The sequence below is a fragment of the Notamacropus eugenii genome, chromosome 6, assembly GCF_028372415.1.
Source record: "Notamacropus eugenii isolate mMacEug1 chromosome 6, mMacEug1.pri_v2, whole genome shotgun sequence".
NCBI classification, from domain to species: Eukaryota; Metazoa; Chordata; class Mammalia; order Diprotodontia; family Macropodidae; genus Notamacropus; species Notamacropus eugenii.
The window spans coordinates 224,401,856-224,419,376 of NC_092877.1; the positions used below are offsets into that span (position 1 = coordinate 224,401,856).

Sequence of the window (17,521 nt, forward strand, 5' to 3'; positions counted from 1 at the left end):
GAGCCATTTCTCAAATGACAGTCAAAGGATGTAAACAGGCAGTTTTCAGAGGAGGAAATCAAACCTATCACTGATCATATTAAAAAAATGCTCTAAATCACTGATAATGATAGAAATACAAATTAAATCAATTCTGAGGTACTACCTCATACCTATGAGATTGGCTAACAGCAGAAAAGGAAACTGATAAATGCTGGAGAGGATATGGGACAATTGGCACACTAATGTACCATTGATGGAGTTGTGGACTAATCCAAGTATTCTGGAGAACAGTTTGGAACTATGCCTGAAGGACTATAAAAACCACGCCATCCTTTGACTCTACAAACCAAAGAGGTCAAAGGAAAAGGAAAAGAACTTGTGTATAAAAGTATTAATAATAGCTTTTTTTGTGGTAGCAAAGAATTTTGGAAAGCAAAAGGATATCCATCAACTGAGGAGTGGATGAAAAACTTTTGGTATATTAACATGATGGAATGCCATCACACTGTAAGAAATGACAAAGAGGGTGATTTCAGAAAAACCTGGGAGGTCTTATATGAACTGATACAAAGTGAAGTGAGCAAAACCAAGAGAATAATCTAAACAAGAACAGTGATATTGCAAAGATAATCAATGGTGAAAGAATCAGTGACTCTGATCAATACAATGATACACCACAACTCCAAAGAACATGACAGGAAATGCGGGGCACCTCCAGACAGGAAACTGACAACAGAATCAGCATATAACTTGAAGCATATTTTTCCTTTATTTTTCCTGGGTGTTTTTTCAGAACATGCATTACAGACACATAATGGATATGGTATTTTTTACCTTCTCAAATGGTAGGGAGGGGCTAAAGGAAAGAAGGATTTTGGAACTCAAAATAAAAATAAAATTTAATCAAAAGAACCCAAAAATAATAGAAAAAAAGTCTATGGCAATTGACTTTGAATTCTTTTTTTTGTCAAAATTCTAGAAAGAATTATTTACAAATATTAGAGTGATTTTAGCAAGAACATGTCATTCCAGATTAATTTGATTTCCTTTTTTTTTTAAAAGAAGTAGGGTTACTAAGTTGGTAGATCAGGGGAATGGTGTCAATATAGCTTGCGTAGATTTCAGCAAAACATTATTAAGGTATCCCATTCGAGTCTTGCAAAAAAAATTGGAGACGTGATATAGATGATAACACAATTAGATTTACAATAAGGTTGATTATTGACCCCAGAACTATTCTCTAATAGCTTAATGTTCAATTGAACGATGATATCCAGGGGAAAGCCACAGGGATGTATACCTGGACTGGCAATGGTAAACATAATAGCATTAAGTAGGTTCACAGACTTAGAGCTCAAAGAGACATTAGAAGTTATTTAGTATATCCCCTCATTTTACAGTAACGAAACTGAGGCCCAGAGAAGTAAAGGGAATTACCCAACACCTTCTCACAGACTTACATGGAGTAATCGAAAAGATCTTCATCAAATTTGCAGATGGCACAAAGCCACAAAGTGGTTGAAAAAGTAAGAGTCCCCAAAAAACTTTGACAGGCTAAAAAGTAAGAGTCCCCAAAAAACTTTGACAGGCTAAAAAGTAAGAGTCCCCAAAAAACTTTGACAGGCACCGAATCAAAGAATATGAAACATTCTTGTAAAGAAAAATTCATGCAAAGTTTCATCTTCTTCTTTCATCTACTACTTCTATAAATACTAAATAAATGTGAAGGAGTTAAACAATCAGTTTAAATTCTAGGGCGGAGATAAAAACACCTGTTTTATATATGTGTGTGTATGTATGTATACATACACAGCATGTATGTATACATACACACACACACACACACCAGCATCCTTAGACTATACAAGGGCATATATGGGTGAAAAGGAATAATTAAGCTCATGAGGCAGCTGAAGTACAGCACAAAGGGCATTTGCTTTGGAGTCAATGTTCTGGGTTCAAATCCTAACTCTGCCACTTCTTCACTCTGTTTCCTAGGCACTAGCTTTATGGGAAGTTCTCATATGTACATCAGCCTCCAAAACCCATTTCATATCTAGTCTCCAGTCACATAATAAAGCCAGGAAGTACCCATCTGAGATAGATAAAAGGTGGAAGATGAAACTGACATCATGACACCTGCCTGGTCTGAAAAATGGTCTTTCTCTCTCTTACACCCTTTAATCCTCTGCTCTATAACAGTACTTCTCATGTCCTTACTCAATCAAGCGTAATTCTCCTCACTAGCAGGTACCATGATAGTTAGGTTCAGCAGTACTGTTATTCCAGCGTTATGAATCATCAGTATATAGTGATGATATGTTTTTATATAGCCTAAGAAAAGACTTAGGCAGGAAAAATGTGTTTAGTCATAGAAGCAAAAGGTGACTCCTTTTGCAGGTGAAATCCAGACAGAAAAAAAAAATCTGCATAATATTAAATGGAGCATTGTGTGTATGCATGTGTGTGTTTTTTTCTGAAGTTCATATCTTGCACAGATAAGATTTTCATTTGTCTTGCTACATCAAAATGTGTCACATTTGTTCTTCTATATCTCCATCATGCAAGAATCCAGAATGTCAGAGCCTTGCCATGTACCCTGCCAATGTACCCTGGACTTTTCTATCCTCCTTGAAGCCAAATTCTCTTTTACACATTGTCTCCTCCAATTAGAATGCGAAGTCCCCAAGAGTGGAGTCTACCTCAGTTTTTCTACCTGTATGCATAATGCTGTGCACAGTGCTTAAATGATTTTCACACTATTCTTTAAAGTACAATATGGTAAATGTGTCCACTTATGTTCTCTCTCTGTATATGTGTGTGCATGTATGTGTGGTATGTGTGTGTATGTTTCCTGCTCTGTTGCCTTTCTTAACTCCATATGATAAAATATCACCATTTTAATAATGGCATTATGAGGGAAAAGAAGTGTAAAGTGTGTCAGACTTCCCTAGGTACACAGCAGGCAGAGGAATGAGATGACAGTGGTGATAGGCAGAGATGTTCTCAAATGTTTCATCTAATATCCTGCAGAATCTCCATCTAGATGAGTATCACCTACCATATGTCTTTCATTTCTAATAATATACAAAGAAATATTTCTTACCCAAGACCTTTCTAACTTCATTTACTAAAATAACACCAATATAATAGGAACCTAATATTTCTTTGTTTCTCTCTATATATATTCATAGCATGTTTAGGATCTCATTCTCACTGCTGATATCTAGAAGTGAAATCAGTCTACATCCACTCTGGATACAACTCAAGCTTTCAATCTCCCCATAATTAAGAGGAGAGCATTTTCTAAATGCTCTCAGGATAATTAGATACTCATGCTATAGAAGACTTTGGTTAGTCAAGCAACATTTAAACAGAAGTAGCTCCATGAATTGCCTCTGAATTGTACTGTGCCAGTTCTGGACAGTGGCCAAAGAAATTATTGTCCCCATTAACTGCTTGTTCAGCAAAACTAAGATAATGAAAGGAAGTTTCTTATCTCTGTGTCGTTTTTGTCAAATTGGAAAAAAAACTCTGAAAATTAAATACAGAGTATATGTTGATTTGCATCATATATGAATGACTTAAAAGCAGACATTCTTCCTCGTGAAAGGGAATGTAGGGAAGGAGGGGGGGAGACACAAGTCTCATCAGCAATTACTGGCTTTGTTTTCATCTCTGTAGTAGAGTACATGAATGACACACCTCTGTTACTGCAGATTTTGCCATCTGGAGATGTACATCTTCTCTTGCTCTCCCAGGGGGTGATGTCACACTGGAATTCACATTTATCTCCATGCCAACCAGCCTCACAGTAACAGTTTCCACAGTAACACTTTCCATGGCCTTTACCCAAAATGAATTTTATACAGTGAGGAGGAAAAAAAAGAAAACAATTTTTAAAAGCAGAATTAACATCCTAGCCATTTGTGACATATATGTATGTATATATGCACATTTATGTATATGGCATATTTGTATATGCGTGCTTATATGTTTATATATGGCATTATTAAATAATATCTATAACTTCCCAGTTAGGGTAATTTATTTCCTGACAATGGAACACATGTCAATACATCATGGCCTCATCTACAGTCCCCAAATCAAGTGAAAAATGGAGGCAATCTTGTACGGAGATGATTCAAGGCAAAAAACCTTTTCAAGTCATATACTCACATAACTGAAATATTAAAAGATAAATATAAGTAACAAAAAGTCAAAGAACTGTGCAAATTATTCTGTCTTTGAACTTAAAATCAACATGCCAAATTTATCAATTCCTGAAGCATTTCTTACATAGCATTTCTTGAAGTAACCCTTCAAGCAAGTGTCTCCCAGCACTAATTTTGGAACCAAATAAAATGGTTCAAACTACTCATGGTATGAACTCATAGACATATTGTTGGTGACCAGGCCATTCTGAACTGGTGAGGATTTTACTTAGCTAGGCAGGATAGTATTCTACAACGTAGAAAAATGGTTTTCAGTCAAACTTTAGTGTTCATTTCAACCCATGTGGACTCTTGCTCCCTCCTGCATGTTATATTTAAGTGAAGATTAACTAGTAACAAAAGATTCTATATGGCCAGGTTATGTCCAATCAGTTGCCCAAGTTCAGCATGCTGTGGATGTTGGATTGGGAGGCAGAGGACTTGGATTTGCATCTGGGCTCCATCAGTAATTACCTACATAACTTTCTAAAATCTGTCTCTCTGGGCCTCTTTTTCCTCATCTGTAGAATTAAGGAACTGGATAACTTTCTTGGGACTGCCAAGATCCCTTCCAGCTCTATGTCCATGATGCTATTAATGTCAACCTCACTTTTAACTTTTGCTCAGCTTCCCCTAAACTCCTGACTGCCCAAGAAACCTTTCACTAATTTTCCCTTTCATGCTTTTATGATTTTTCTTCTGTTTTTAACTCCCCCAACCAAGACGGTGATCATTTCCACCAGATTTTTTCTACATATTGAGGTAGCAGACCTCTAGCCATCCTTTGGATTTTATTAGAAGACAGTATAACTTTTCCTAGAATTTGAATTTTTCTTCTTATAAATATGATGGCAATTTATTTTGGTCTGTCAACTTTTATTCAACTCTTTTTTAAAATCATATAGTCTGCATTTTCTAAAAGTTGTTTCCATGTGGTCTCTATCCTCTCTCCTTCCATCTTCCATCAATACATTTGTAAAACCCACAAAAGCTCAGGACTGAGAGAAAACTACTTGTAAGACCATTTTAAATTCTATATTATAACAGCTTGGACAGGTGGTGGGAGAGCAGATGGATAATGGGGAGGTTGGGTAGGAAGTGGGAGAAAGGACAGGATTGGTGTCCAGGATATCCCTGTCGGCAATACTCCTATTAATCAGACAGCATGCCTGCCAATGGGAGGGAAAGGCCCAGCAAACACACCATTTTGTCAGTCTAAATGAGCACTAATCATGTGTTGGCTGCAATCCTTTTAGGAACATATATAACAAAACAACTTATCTGGAGAAAAGACATTATTTAACTACAAGAGGCAAGATGAAAGCTACAAGGGTAGCCTATCAATAAGAACGATATATAAAATCAAAGCCCTTCATTCATGAACCTCAAAAAAATTACACGTATGTATACAATAACAGTAATGAAACAGATGATAAAATATAATTATACATTGTTTATATTATAATTTACCATAATGGAATGCATGAGCCAAAGGCTAAATAATTACCGATGACATAAATCAAATGGAAATTATAAATTTATGTGCAAAAATGCACATCTACATTTCACTAGGTATCGATGAGACAATTATATTCAAGTACAAGTAGATTGCTATTGCCCCCCCAAACATTTTTGTTTCCTTTTTCCCCTTTGTCTTCACGAGCTGTAATGAAACAGTAACACTGCAAATACGTGATTTCGTGTGGGCAAATTTGTTGAACTGTTCAAAGGATGTAGACTAGGTCCTTGAACAGGAATGCCTGGGTTACAGCCAGTTTAGGTCACTAGCTTGAGAACTGAACACAAGGACTTTTCCTAGGGGGAGGGAGAGACATGAAGAGACCAAGGAGAAGGGAGGAAGCAGAGGTACAGGAAGAGCATCTGGTTCACCACAGGAATTAAATGGGAAAAGAGCCGAGGAAACAAGGACACTTATTACTAATTCTTGTTACAATTACCATGTATTACTAATTACTTGTTCTAATATGGTATCACCTCCTCTGTCCCCTCTGCCATTTTGTATTGTCACTATTCAATACTATCCTTCATACAGTGGGCAAAGTCCTAGACTACTCAGAAATAATGAAACTGATCTCTCTCTCTCTCTCTCTCTGTTTCATGCTCTCTCTCACTTCCTCATTCCCTGCCTCCCTCTCCTCCCTCTAACACACACACACACACCCACACACACGCACACACACACTCATGTTCAAATACTATCCCAAGAAGTAAACAATTGATGCACAAAAAGAAAGCATTAGGCTAATAAACCTAAGTAGAAAAGCAAAGTTCACATGCTTTATCCAGGTACCTATCTTGAAATATTGTGCCAAGTCCAAATTAAGTACATATATTGGTCTAGAGTGGTGCCTATAGAGCTAAGAAATACCATTAGGGAACCCTATTCAGATTAAGGGACAGGAAGAACAGAGGGGAAGAAAGGAAGGAAAAGATCTAAAGTGGGAGAGGAGACAAGGAGAGGGAAAAAAAATGAAGGCAAAAATTTATTTTATGTGACAGTTGTTTCAATGACCAATTCATCTAGCTTGAGTGTCTATCTTTATGCTAGGATCAACCTTACATATCTTTTAAGCAGTACTCACCTATGCTGAAATGCATTCGTTTATCCCTCCCTCAGTTGAAATGTTTATAAAAATAAACACATACACAATTAATAACTCACAGTTCATAGACTTGAAAAATAAAATGAGCCTTAATACAGATTCTGAGAATTGCACAATGCATGGAAAGGCAGAAGACTTCAGTAATTTTGAAGGTTTTTATATGTACATACCCCCACACATTTCTTCAGTTTCATCATCTATGCATTCTCGATCATCACACTCACAAAATTTACCATAAACTAGTCCATTTCCTTCTGAATTATCACATTTACATCTGCCACAGTGACATGTACCTGAAAACATTAAAGCAAAGGATTAGTATTTCTCAATTCTGAATGGTCATGTTGCACTTTCCTCCTTTCAAGAAGATATAATATCCCAAAGCAATTACAGTAATGTCCCAACCTAAATTTCTGTGTCTGTCTATCCATCCATCCATCCATCCATCCATCCATCCATCCATCCATCCTTCTATCCATCCATCCAACCATTCATCTAGTAAATAAATACTATTATTCACATCTAGATGATAGATTAATTCTCATAGTGAGTAACAAAGTAAATATGAAGAACAGTATTTCATTACAAAAAAGAAGAAAAATATTGGCATGTCTAAGTATGTTTAAAACATAAGAATCATGTGTAATCCCATTAATATATTAAATAACAAAAAATCAGTATTGTGGAAGGAGAAGTCATATCTAGCTTAGATAGATGTGAAGTCTGAAAAGAAAATTGTTAGGGATACATGGAAGACATACCATCTAGAATATGATGAAGGGAATTCTCAAAGTAACATGTGCAAAAAACATGAAAGCAAGATAGTGCAAGACTTGTTTAGAGAAAGGCACAGGGCCACTAGATAGCACCATAGAGCACAGAGTGCCAAGCCTGGAGTTAGATTTCATCTTCCTGAGTTCAAATCTGGTCTCAGACCTTACTAGCTATGTGACCCCAGGCAAGTCATATAATATATTTACCTCAGTTTCCTCATCTGTAAAATGAGAAGAAAACAGCAAACCACTCCAGTAACTTTGCAAAGAAAACCCCCTAAAGGGGTCACAAAGAGTCAGACATGACTGAAAAACATGACTAAACAATAAGTAGATAGTAAGCACCTAAAGTGCTCATTCATTCATTCATTATAGGTTTTGAGAGCATAAGGGACCTTGGATATAATTTTCCAGATAAATATATTGAGGTATAGTGTGGTAAAATTACATTTTCAAGGTCATACAGGTATTAAAGAATAGGTGAGATCTGTACCCTGGTCTTTTCTTTGCTGTTCCAGTTCATTTTCCATTTACACAAAAATTCTAAAATTTGGAAGTAATGAGTTAACTGGAAGAATGTTGGTTCTGGTAACAAAATGATAATAAATAGTTTTTAACAGGAAAATGATAAAGTGACATTTGAGACTCCAGTAGAGACATACCTGTGGAAAAGTCTAGCCAGCCACTGGAAACAAATTAGAATTAATGCTGAAGGTAAATATTTGAGAACGTCAGTGACAATTCAAAATGACCCAAGACCAATGAAGTTCCCTCCCTAAGCCAATGACAACTCACTCTGGACATGACCCTAGGGCTATCTGTTAGTTATAATCAGAAACTTAGCTGCCATGTACCTTTTCACAGCATAATCCACACAAAACAATTTGTATGAATCAAAGATCCTGTGACTAGGTCCCAATCATGAGTCAGAAAGGGTTCTGCCAATACACCCGGGTCCCCCAAAGTGCTGAAAAAACCATCACTTTAAGATTTCACATCTTTTGTTCTCCATAAGACCAGCACATGATTCTGACTGATGATACTGTCAGCACAGGGAGATAAAGGGTGGATGATTTTGTTTATTCTGGTAAAGACCATTCAAGTCAGCAGGAACTGCAAGTGTTTCCTGTCATCCAGTTTTGGTAATGAGTCTTAGCAGCTTTTTCATCAATCTCTGAGGAATGTTTTCAAATGCCTTCTAAACATTATGATGTATTTTTGTCAAAACAAAACAAAAAAATCTACATCTCTCTCTCTTCTTGTAGTTACTATGTTTTTCCCCTGAGTTTTACAACCAGCTCAGGTGAAACATGCATCAGTCTGAGATGGCTACAAATCCAATTGCTGTTAAGGTAGAAATCTAAAGGATTCTTCAACTATATCATAGAAAATAATTAAGTCAGTTTACATAAATCCCTGCTAAAAGATCTAATCCAGCACTGAAACTTCTCTTTGGCAATTTACATAAAACGTTGCAGAGGTTTTGTTTTCAGTGAATATCCTGCATGAAGAAGGCATTTGAAACAGCTGGAGTAAATGTCAATCTTGTGAGCTTCAGCAAGATGACATTTTTTTTCCCTATTGATTTATCTGAATTTCATTTCAGGAAAATACATTCTTACTTAGTGCTTCAGCATTTCTCCATAGCTACACACTTCCATTAAAAGACCCAAAGCTGAATATTTTACTCAAAACGTAATTAGCACAGTCTTCAAGTTAACAGGGGGAAAAGATTATATTCATAAGGAAAAAATAAAATTCTTACCTGCATTAGAACAGATGGTATCTTGAGAATTCTTACACATCTGGTTACTTTTTTTCTTTGTAAGGTTGCAATTAGTTGGATATTGACAAGCTTCACCATACCATCCTTCCTCACACTTACATTTGCCACAATCACACTTTCCATGGCCTAGGAATTCAACCAAGTGGCATTCAATTAACATAATTACATAAAATAGGGAGAACAGTCTAAGGGTGCATGAGTAGCAAACAGAAATGGTTCTGTTGGATCTTTCTATTTACTCCTCTTGCCTCTCTCTACCAATATAGGGCAAAATGTTCCTTTCATATAGCTCACTGTAAAAAAATTACTCTAAGTTGGCCAAAGTGAGTTTATCAAGAAACTTCAGAATATGTGACAAAGCAATAAACCAATAGTCTTTGCAGATTTTTCACTGAGAACTGAAATCCTTATTCATTTTATAGTATTTCAGTTATACAGCTCAATTCAGAGTCATGTCTGTGTCTGTTAAATATAGATAATAGTTAGCATTAATTCTCAACATTAGAAAAAACAACAGACTTATAGCCAGATACTTTTCTTAATGTGGAATTCCTTTCAATCACCCTGAACCATGCTAAGTCCCTGAAATATAGTTGGTGCTTAATGAATGCTTGTTGATAGATTGACTTTCAGTTGTCATTTAATTAGTTGAAAGAATTTTCCCCCTACTAAAGTCTTACTCTGATGCTTCATTAAAGCATAGAGGTGTCTCTGTATTCTTAAAGATTGTGAGGGCAGGATGAGTTCTGATAGAATCCACCATGCTAGAAAAGCTTTAAGTTGGAGAGAATCCACCATGCTAGAAAAGCTTTAAGTTGGAGTTCAGGGGGCCACTGCACATTAGTGTTCTTGAGAACACCCTAGCGAAGTTTGGAGTAGTTCATCACTAGATGTATCCCTGGGAATATGTGGGAGTGAGTGATTTTTTTTTCCTTTTTGGCCACAGAATCTGTTGAAAACCATCTATTATGTTATAGAAAGATTGAAAATCAGTCTTCTGATTAGAGTATGGATACTTCTTGCACCAACAGAGACCATAAAGTATTGACATATTACAGATAACACTAAAATCCTTAAGATGAAAGAGCCCCCTTTTAAAGCTTTAAGAAAACAATAAGTGTCTTTGTTAATGGATCTAAAGAATCCATTGATTTATTAAAGGTATTCTCCATTCTTTTCAAAGGCATGATCATAAATTCATGATTCTTTTCCTAGGGAATGTTCAATAAGTGACCTTTCTTACAACTGTGGCTATCATTTGAATGATTGCTTGGCTGAAGTTTTATTTCTCATTAACCAATTAACAAACAAGTACAAGCTGAGTACTAGGAAAATCCATGTCCAACTAATCTGGGCACCATAAGGATTCAGAACGATAAGGAAGAAAGGAAGGAAAAAACTTTTAAGTGACTACTATATGTCAGGTGCTGTTCTATTAACAAATACTATTTCTCTTGATCTCAATAACCCTAGGAGATAGGTGCTATTATCCCCACTTTACATTTAAGGAAACTGAGGCAAAGAGGCATCCACTGTACCACCTACCTGCCTCTGTCTCTTATCTTCAAGGAAGTAATAATTCAATTGGGAAGACATGACAAAAACATGAAACACTAGATTATTGTCATTAGCAACAGCTATTTCGTAGAATCACAGGATAAAAGATGGAGAGATGGAAGTGACTTTTGACTTCATTTAGTCTGATCTCTTCATTTTTACAGATCAGAAAAGAGAGCCAAGAAGACTAAATGTCTTGCGCAAGGTTACACAGGTAGTAGCAGGTAGGAATCAAATTCTTATGACTCCAAGTTCAACATTCTTTCCATGAGAGAGATGGAGACAGAAATAGAGAGTCTATTATGTGTTTTGTGTAGACATTGTGCTCACTCAAGTTCAGCACTTTTTCCACTGCATCATATGTTCTCTCTCTCTCTCTCTCTCTCTCTCTCTCTCTCTCTCTCTCTCTCTCTCTGCCCCTCCCTCTCTCCCTCCCTCCCTCTCCCCCTTCCTCCCCTTTTTCTCCCCTTTCCTCCCACTCTCTTTCTTATATTTATCTCCATCTCTCTTATTTACCAGTTTCATAATGGATTAGAGGAGAGAGACATCATAATGTTGTGGAGAGAGCTAATCTTTAGTTGAGAGAGATGGACAGAGACAGAGTCTATTATTTGTAGACATCATGTAGAATGATTTGTTGCATACTACACAAAATCATACCCAACCAGGATGGGAATTATAGAAAATGTAATTTCTATAATAGATTTTTGAGAGGAGAGACGACAGGACCACTAGGGTATTCAAGGAAGGTTTTCTTGAGGCAGTGGGATTTTCAGGTGAGCCTTGGGGGATGAATGAAGGAATAGGATTTGCATGGCAGGAAGGGAAAGCAATCATTTTCTGAAAATTCTCTCTAAGATAGTTATATATTCCCCCACATCTAGTACAGTCTTGCATACAGCAGATTCAATTAAAAAAACACAACATTTATTAAGCTCATATTGTGTGCCAGATTCTATGGTTGGGGATATAAATAAGAAAAAGACCTAGTCCCCACCCTCAAGGACCTGACAATCTAACAGAGAAAGACAAAACACAAAAGGAAGCTGAAAGGCAGGATATCAGGTGGTAATCTATATGGGGGTATAGTGTTTCATGGTTCCATGAAGTCACAGCAGAACTGCTTATGGAAAATGAATTTACCTGGAATGTTTTGAGCCCTCTATAAAAGGTTTTGGGAGGGGTTTATTGCTCCACCCTCCAATCAGAGGACAGAGGCAAATAAAGGTGAGTTGAAAAAGTGTTGACTATGAAAACCTGAGTCAATCTACATGGAGATAAAATTTCAAGTGATCAGCTTATTCTGGTGTGTAACAAATGTCTATTGAATCAAACTGAAGTCATAGAACAACCGATGTCTCATTAGTGCAAAAAAGAAGGGAAAAAAGCATTGCTTCCTTCCTAGGGCTTTGTAAACAGTGAGTAATCAAAGATTTGATTGACTATATAACATGAGGGTTGATTTTTCTCTCCAAAGCCAATTCCCTTTCATGACTTCACAAAGATGTCTGTCCATATATTTAAAATAAACAGACCATGGCCCAACAAAGTTATTTCCTGTTTGGCAATCTGGGCAGTCACATGCACCATAGTCAAATCTATCATAGAGTGATCCAGATTGATCAGCCAAGATAAATGGTTAAGATCTGTCACAGTCCATTAGTCTGGCCACAGACAGACACAGCATGAGTATGTGTTCCACTCTGTCTCTCAGCAATGTTCTTCCATATGCCATATTCCACGTAGCCAGTTCCTAATTGTACAGCATTTGTGGAATTAATTATCTTGTCCTAAATAGAAAGTATTTCACATGCCCTTATTGAAATTCATCTCATTCCAGGCCAACTACTCCTCCAAGTTGTTTATATCATTTTCAATTCCAGTCCTGCCCTCCAGAGTACAAGCAATCCCAGCCAACCTGGTATCATCAACAAACATAAGTGCTCTCTCTACTCAACCATCCAATCTATTTATTAAAATGTTAAGCCAAATTCTTAGAGTGCCTAAACTCCTCTTGGTTGTAAATTAGCAACTTAGATGCTGTGTTAATGCTTTCAGGACATTTAAATCCAATATTTCTTTGGTATAATAACCAGGAGCAACCAGAGGTGAAACAGGAGGGTTACTTCAGTCATCACAATCAAGGGGGTCTTCATATTTAGTGAGTAAAGGATTATGACTACTCAGCTTTGAGGAAAAGCATTTCTGGATCTTGTCTTGGTCAATTTCAACTGTGATCTTGCATTACAATTGGGATTTTTTTCCCTTTGTAACTAAGATATTTGAAGACAAAAAAAGTTTTCATAAGACTTGTTAAATTTATATTGTACACATTCAACATATACACACTTGTGTTATCTCAAAGTATTAGTTTTCTATTCTGTTTCCATATATTTTCATTTTTAAAAGATTTTGTCTATACTATTATACTAGCTTCCTAACTGGTATCTCTGCCTCAAATCCCTCCCCACTCTAATCATTTCTCCATTCTACTGCCAAAAAAATTTTTTTTAAGCAGAGGTCTGACTGTCAATGCCTACTCAATGAATTTCAGTGGCTCCCAATGACTTCCAAGATTAAATATAATGTCTTCTGATTGGCGTTTAAAGCTCTTCATAAACTTGCTCATTTTTAGCTTTACAATTCTATTATATTTTAATGACAACACATTCTATGCCCCAGCAACACTTGTATACTTGTAGTTCATGTAACATGACCTTTTATCTCTCACCTCCATGCCTCTGCCTTGTATCTTCCCCCTGTCTAGAATATTCTGCCCTCTCACCTCCTCCTCTTAGTTTCTCCATTTTCAAGTTTTTATTTGAATCCCACCTTCTGCTGGAGGCCTTTCTTGGTCTTCTTGGTTACTAGGACATTCCCTATTCATATTACCTTTTCCCTACTCAAGTTATCAAAAAACATTCATTAAAAGTCTAGTATGTACAAGACATGGTGCTAAGTGCTTTGTGTTCATCCCTCGTTGCAGCAGAAGACCATGCCATCAGAGAAATGATGACATGACTTGCACTTGACTTTGTTCTGAGTGAGGGAGGGCTGTGCAGGTCACCAGCCTCACTTCTCCTCCAGAGCCATCTGAATCCAGTGACCAGATATTCATCAGGATGACTAGAGATGGACGAACACAATCCTGTGAGTGTATGCAGCTGGCTGAATGGGGCCCCAACTAGCTGGGTAACTCAACTTCTCCTCTCCTGTCTGCCTCCCCCCTCCCCTTCCTTCTCTCCAAAGGAAAGTAGATTTGGATGGCCAAAAGATGCCCAGTTGACTTGGGTTTTACTGGCTCCCTCCCCTCCCCTCCTCCCTTCCCTTCCCTTCCCTTCCCTTCCTTTTCTTCTTCCTGTACTTCCTGTCCTGTCGTCTCCCAAAACATTAAACCTACTGCACTCTGACAGTGGGACTCCAATGGGCCCCTGCCTAAGGGTTCTTCCAGACCTTCATAGCTTCAGAGTGATTATCAATAGTAACTATTGCTGTTTCCCACCCAGCCTGACATCTTTCTTTTCCTTGGCCTCATTAAAGGGGCCATGCCCTAGCTACTTCTTAAACAGGCCTATTCAATGAATGGGCCTTGCCTTACCCTAAGTGAGCTAAGTACTTGTGACATGTGAAAGAAAGCCTGCCCTCAAGGTACTCCCAGCTCACACACAGAGACAGCATGCCAATAGCTATGAGCAAACAATTTACAGAATAAAGTGGAATCAATCAACAGAAGGAAATCACTAGAATTAGGGGGACTGGACCAGGCTTCCCAAAGAAGGTGGGACTTTAGTTGCAAATTAAAAGAAGCCAGGAAAGCCAGGAGGCCTTCCTGAAGAATAACAGACCTCTAGGTATGGTCAATAAAAATGCTCAGACTATGAAGATGCAGTGGTGTGTTCAAGGAATAGCAAGGAATCAAGTGCCACTGCATCACAGCATATGTGGTGGGGATGGGGATTAAGGTATAAGAAAAATGAAATGATAGGAAGGGCCAAGCTTATGAAGGACCTTGAATATCAAATATAGTATATATCTTTTATTTGACTAGATTTTTACATGTTATTTCCTCCATTTGAGTTTAAGCTACTTGAGAGAAGGGATATTTTCACCTTTCTTCATATCGTTACAATTTAGGACAGTGCCTCAATGTGTAAGCAGTTTAAAACTCTGAATGTTTGGGAACCTCATAATGTTGATGAAGTTTGGGGAGTTTTTGTTCATTTGTGCCATTTTAAATATATGTACCTAAGAAGAGAAATAAAAATAATTTATGCTCTGAAAGACAAGTTGATATAAGGGATAGGGCACTAGACTTGGAAAGAACTTCAACTAACAAAGCCCAACAGCAAGAGATAGAAAAAGAAATCCCATCTAAAGTTGTTGTAGACAATATAAAATATTTGGGAGTCTACCTGCCAAAACAAACCCAGGGACTATATAAATACAATTAGAAAATATCTTTTTTGTACAAATAAAGTCTGATCTAAATAATTGGAAAAAAGAAACATTAGTAGCTCATGGGTAGGCTGAGCTAATATAATAAAAATGACAATTCTACCTAGATTAATTTACTTATTCAGTGCCATACCAATCAAACTAACAAAAGTTATTTTCTAGAAGTAGAAAAAATAGTATCAAAATTCATGTGGAAGAAAAAAAGGTCCAGAATATCAAGGAAATTGATGAAAAGAAATGTTAGGGAAGGTGGTTTAGCCATACCAGATCTTTAGTTGCATTATAAAGCAACAATCATCAAAACCACTTGGTACTGGCCAAGAAATAAAGGGGTAGATCAGTGGAATAGGTTAGGTGCAGAAGACACAATAGTCAACAATTATAGTAGTCAACGTCTGATAAACCCAAGGACCCAAAGTCCTGAGATAAGAACTCACTGTTGTACAAGAATGGAGAGAACTGGCGGGAAATGGGAATAGACCAACACCTGACAACGTATACCAGAATAAAGGCCAAATAGGTATACAATGTAGGTATAAAGCTGATACTATAAACAAATCAGTGGAGCAATGGATAGTTTATTTGTCAGATGTATGGAGAATGGAGGAATTTATGATCAAAGAAGAGAGAGAGAGAGAGAACATTATGAAATTCAAAATAAATAACTTTGATTACATGAAATTGAAAAAATTTTGCACAAAGCAAATCAATGCAACCAACATTAGGGAGGAAGCAGAAAACTGGGAAAGAATTTTTACAACTAGTGTCTGTGATAAAGGCCTCATTTCCATAGAGAACTGAGTCAAATTTACAAGAATACAAGTCATTGCCCTATTGATAAATGGTCAAGGGATATGAACAGAGTTTTCAGAGGAAGAAATTAAAGCTATCTGTACTCATATAAAAATGTTCTCAATCACTACTGATTAGAGAGATGCAAATCAAATACTCTAAGGTACCACATCATACCTATCAGGTTGACTAACATGGCAAAACAAGAAAATAATAAATGTTGGAGAAGATGTGGGAGAGTTGGAATAGTAATTCATTGTTGGTGGAGCTGTGAACTGATCTAACAGAACTGGTGAGCTATTTGGAACTATGCCCAAAGGGCTATAAAAATACACATACCCTTTGACTTAGCAATACCACTTCTAGGGCTATATCCCAAGGAGATCATAAAAATGGGAAAAGTACCCATATATACAAAAATATTTATAGCAGCTCTTTTTTTGGTGGCCAAGGACTGGAAATCAAAGGAATGCCTATCAATTGGGGAATGGCTGAACAAGTTGTGGTATTTGAATGTAATGAAGTATTATAAGAAATGCTGAATAGGCAGACTTCAGAAAAACCTGGAAAGACATATAAAATTATGCTGAGTGAAGTAAGCAGAACCAGGAGAACATTATACACAGTAAAAGCCACAGTGTGCTAGAACTGTTTTTTGATAGAATTAGCTCTTCACAGCAATGCAAGGACCTAAAACATTTCCAAAAGACTCATGATGCAAAATGCCTTCCACATCCAGAGAAAGAACTACAGAGTTGGAACACAGAATGAAGCTGACTATTTTTTCTTTTATGTTTTGTTTTTTTCATGGTTTCTCCCATTCATTTTAATTCTTCTATGCAACATGACTACTGTGAAACAGTGTTTAATAGGAATGTATGTGTAGAGCCCATATAATATTGCACGCTTTCTCGGGGAGGAAGCAGAGAAGAAAAGGGAGAAAATTTGAAACTTATGGAAGTCATTGCTGAAAACTGACAACAAATTAATAAATTTTGGGGGAAAATTTTACATAATAAATTTTCAGTTTTATGTGCAAAAAAAGAAAGCTTCAGGAAAAGTGAAGATCAAATCCTACCTCAAACATCTAGTCACTTAAACTTTTGGTACCTCAGTTTCTTCATATATAAAAATAAAGAGATTGAGCTCAATGTTGGTATATAAAGTCTTATCTAACTCTAATCTACAATCATATGAGAGGTTCTTGGTTTAGGAACATAAAAAACATGGAAGGCTATCAAGATTTCTTTTCAGTTTGTTATGAAATAATCACATTTTTCTCCTCTCTTTAGTCTGTCCATAGAGACTAGAAATTAGGAACCTCTTTAGACCCTACTA

At 36.7% G+C, this 17,521-nt stretch overlaps 1 protein-coding gene across 2 annotated transcripts in view; it reads right to left on the reverse strand.

Annotated features, from left to right (window-relative positions):
* ITGBL1 (integrin subunit beta like 1) overlaps positions 1–17,521 on the reverse strand; it is a 374,098-nt gene that overhangs the window by 210,549 nt on the left and 146,028 nt on the right. Inside the window, exons 3-5 of one of the 2 annotated variants that reach the window (XM_072622025.1) lie at positions 9,359–9,505; positions 6,991–7,113; positions 3,688–3,828 (exon numbers count right to left, since the gene is read on the reverse strand). In XM_072622025.1, the coding sequence (XP_072478126.1) occupies positions 3,688–3,828; positions 6,991–7,113; positions 9,359–9,505 (411 nt within the window). The remainder of the gene's footprint in view (positions 1–3,687; positions 3,829–6,990; positions 7,114–9,358; positions 9,506–17,521) is intronic. The other variant, XM_072622026.1, reaches the window with a different exon arrangement.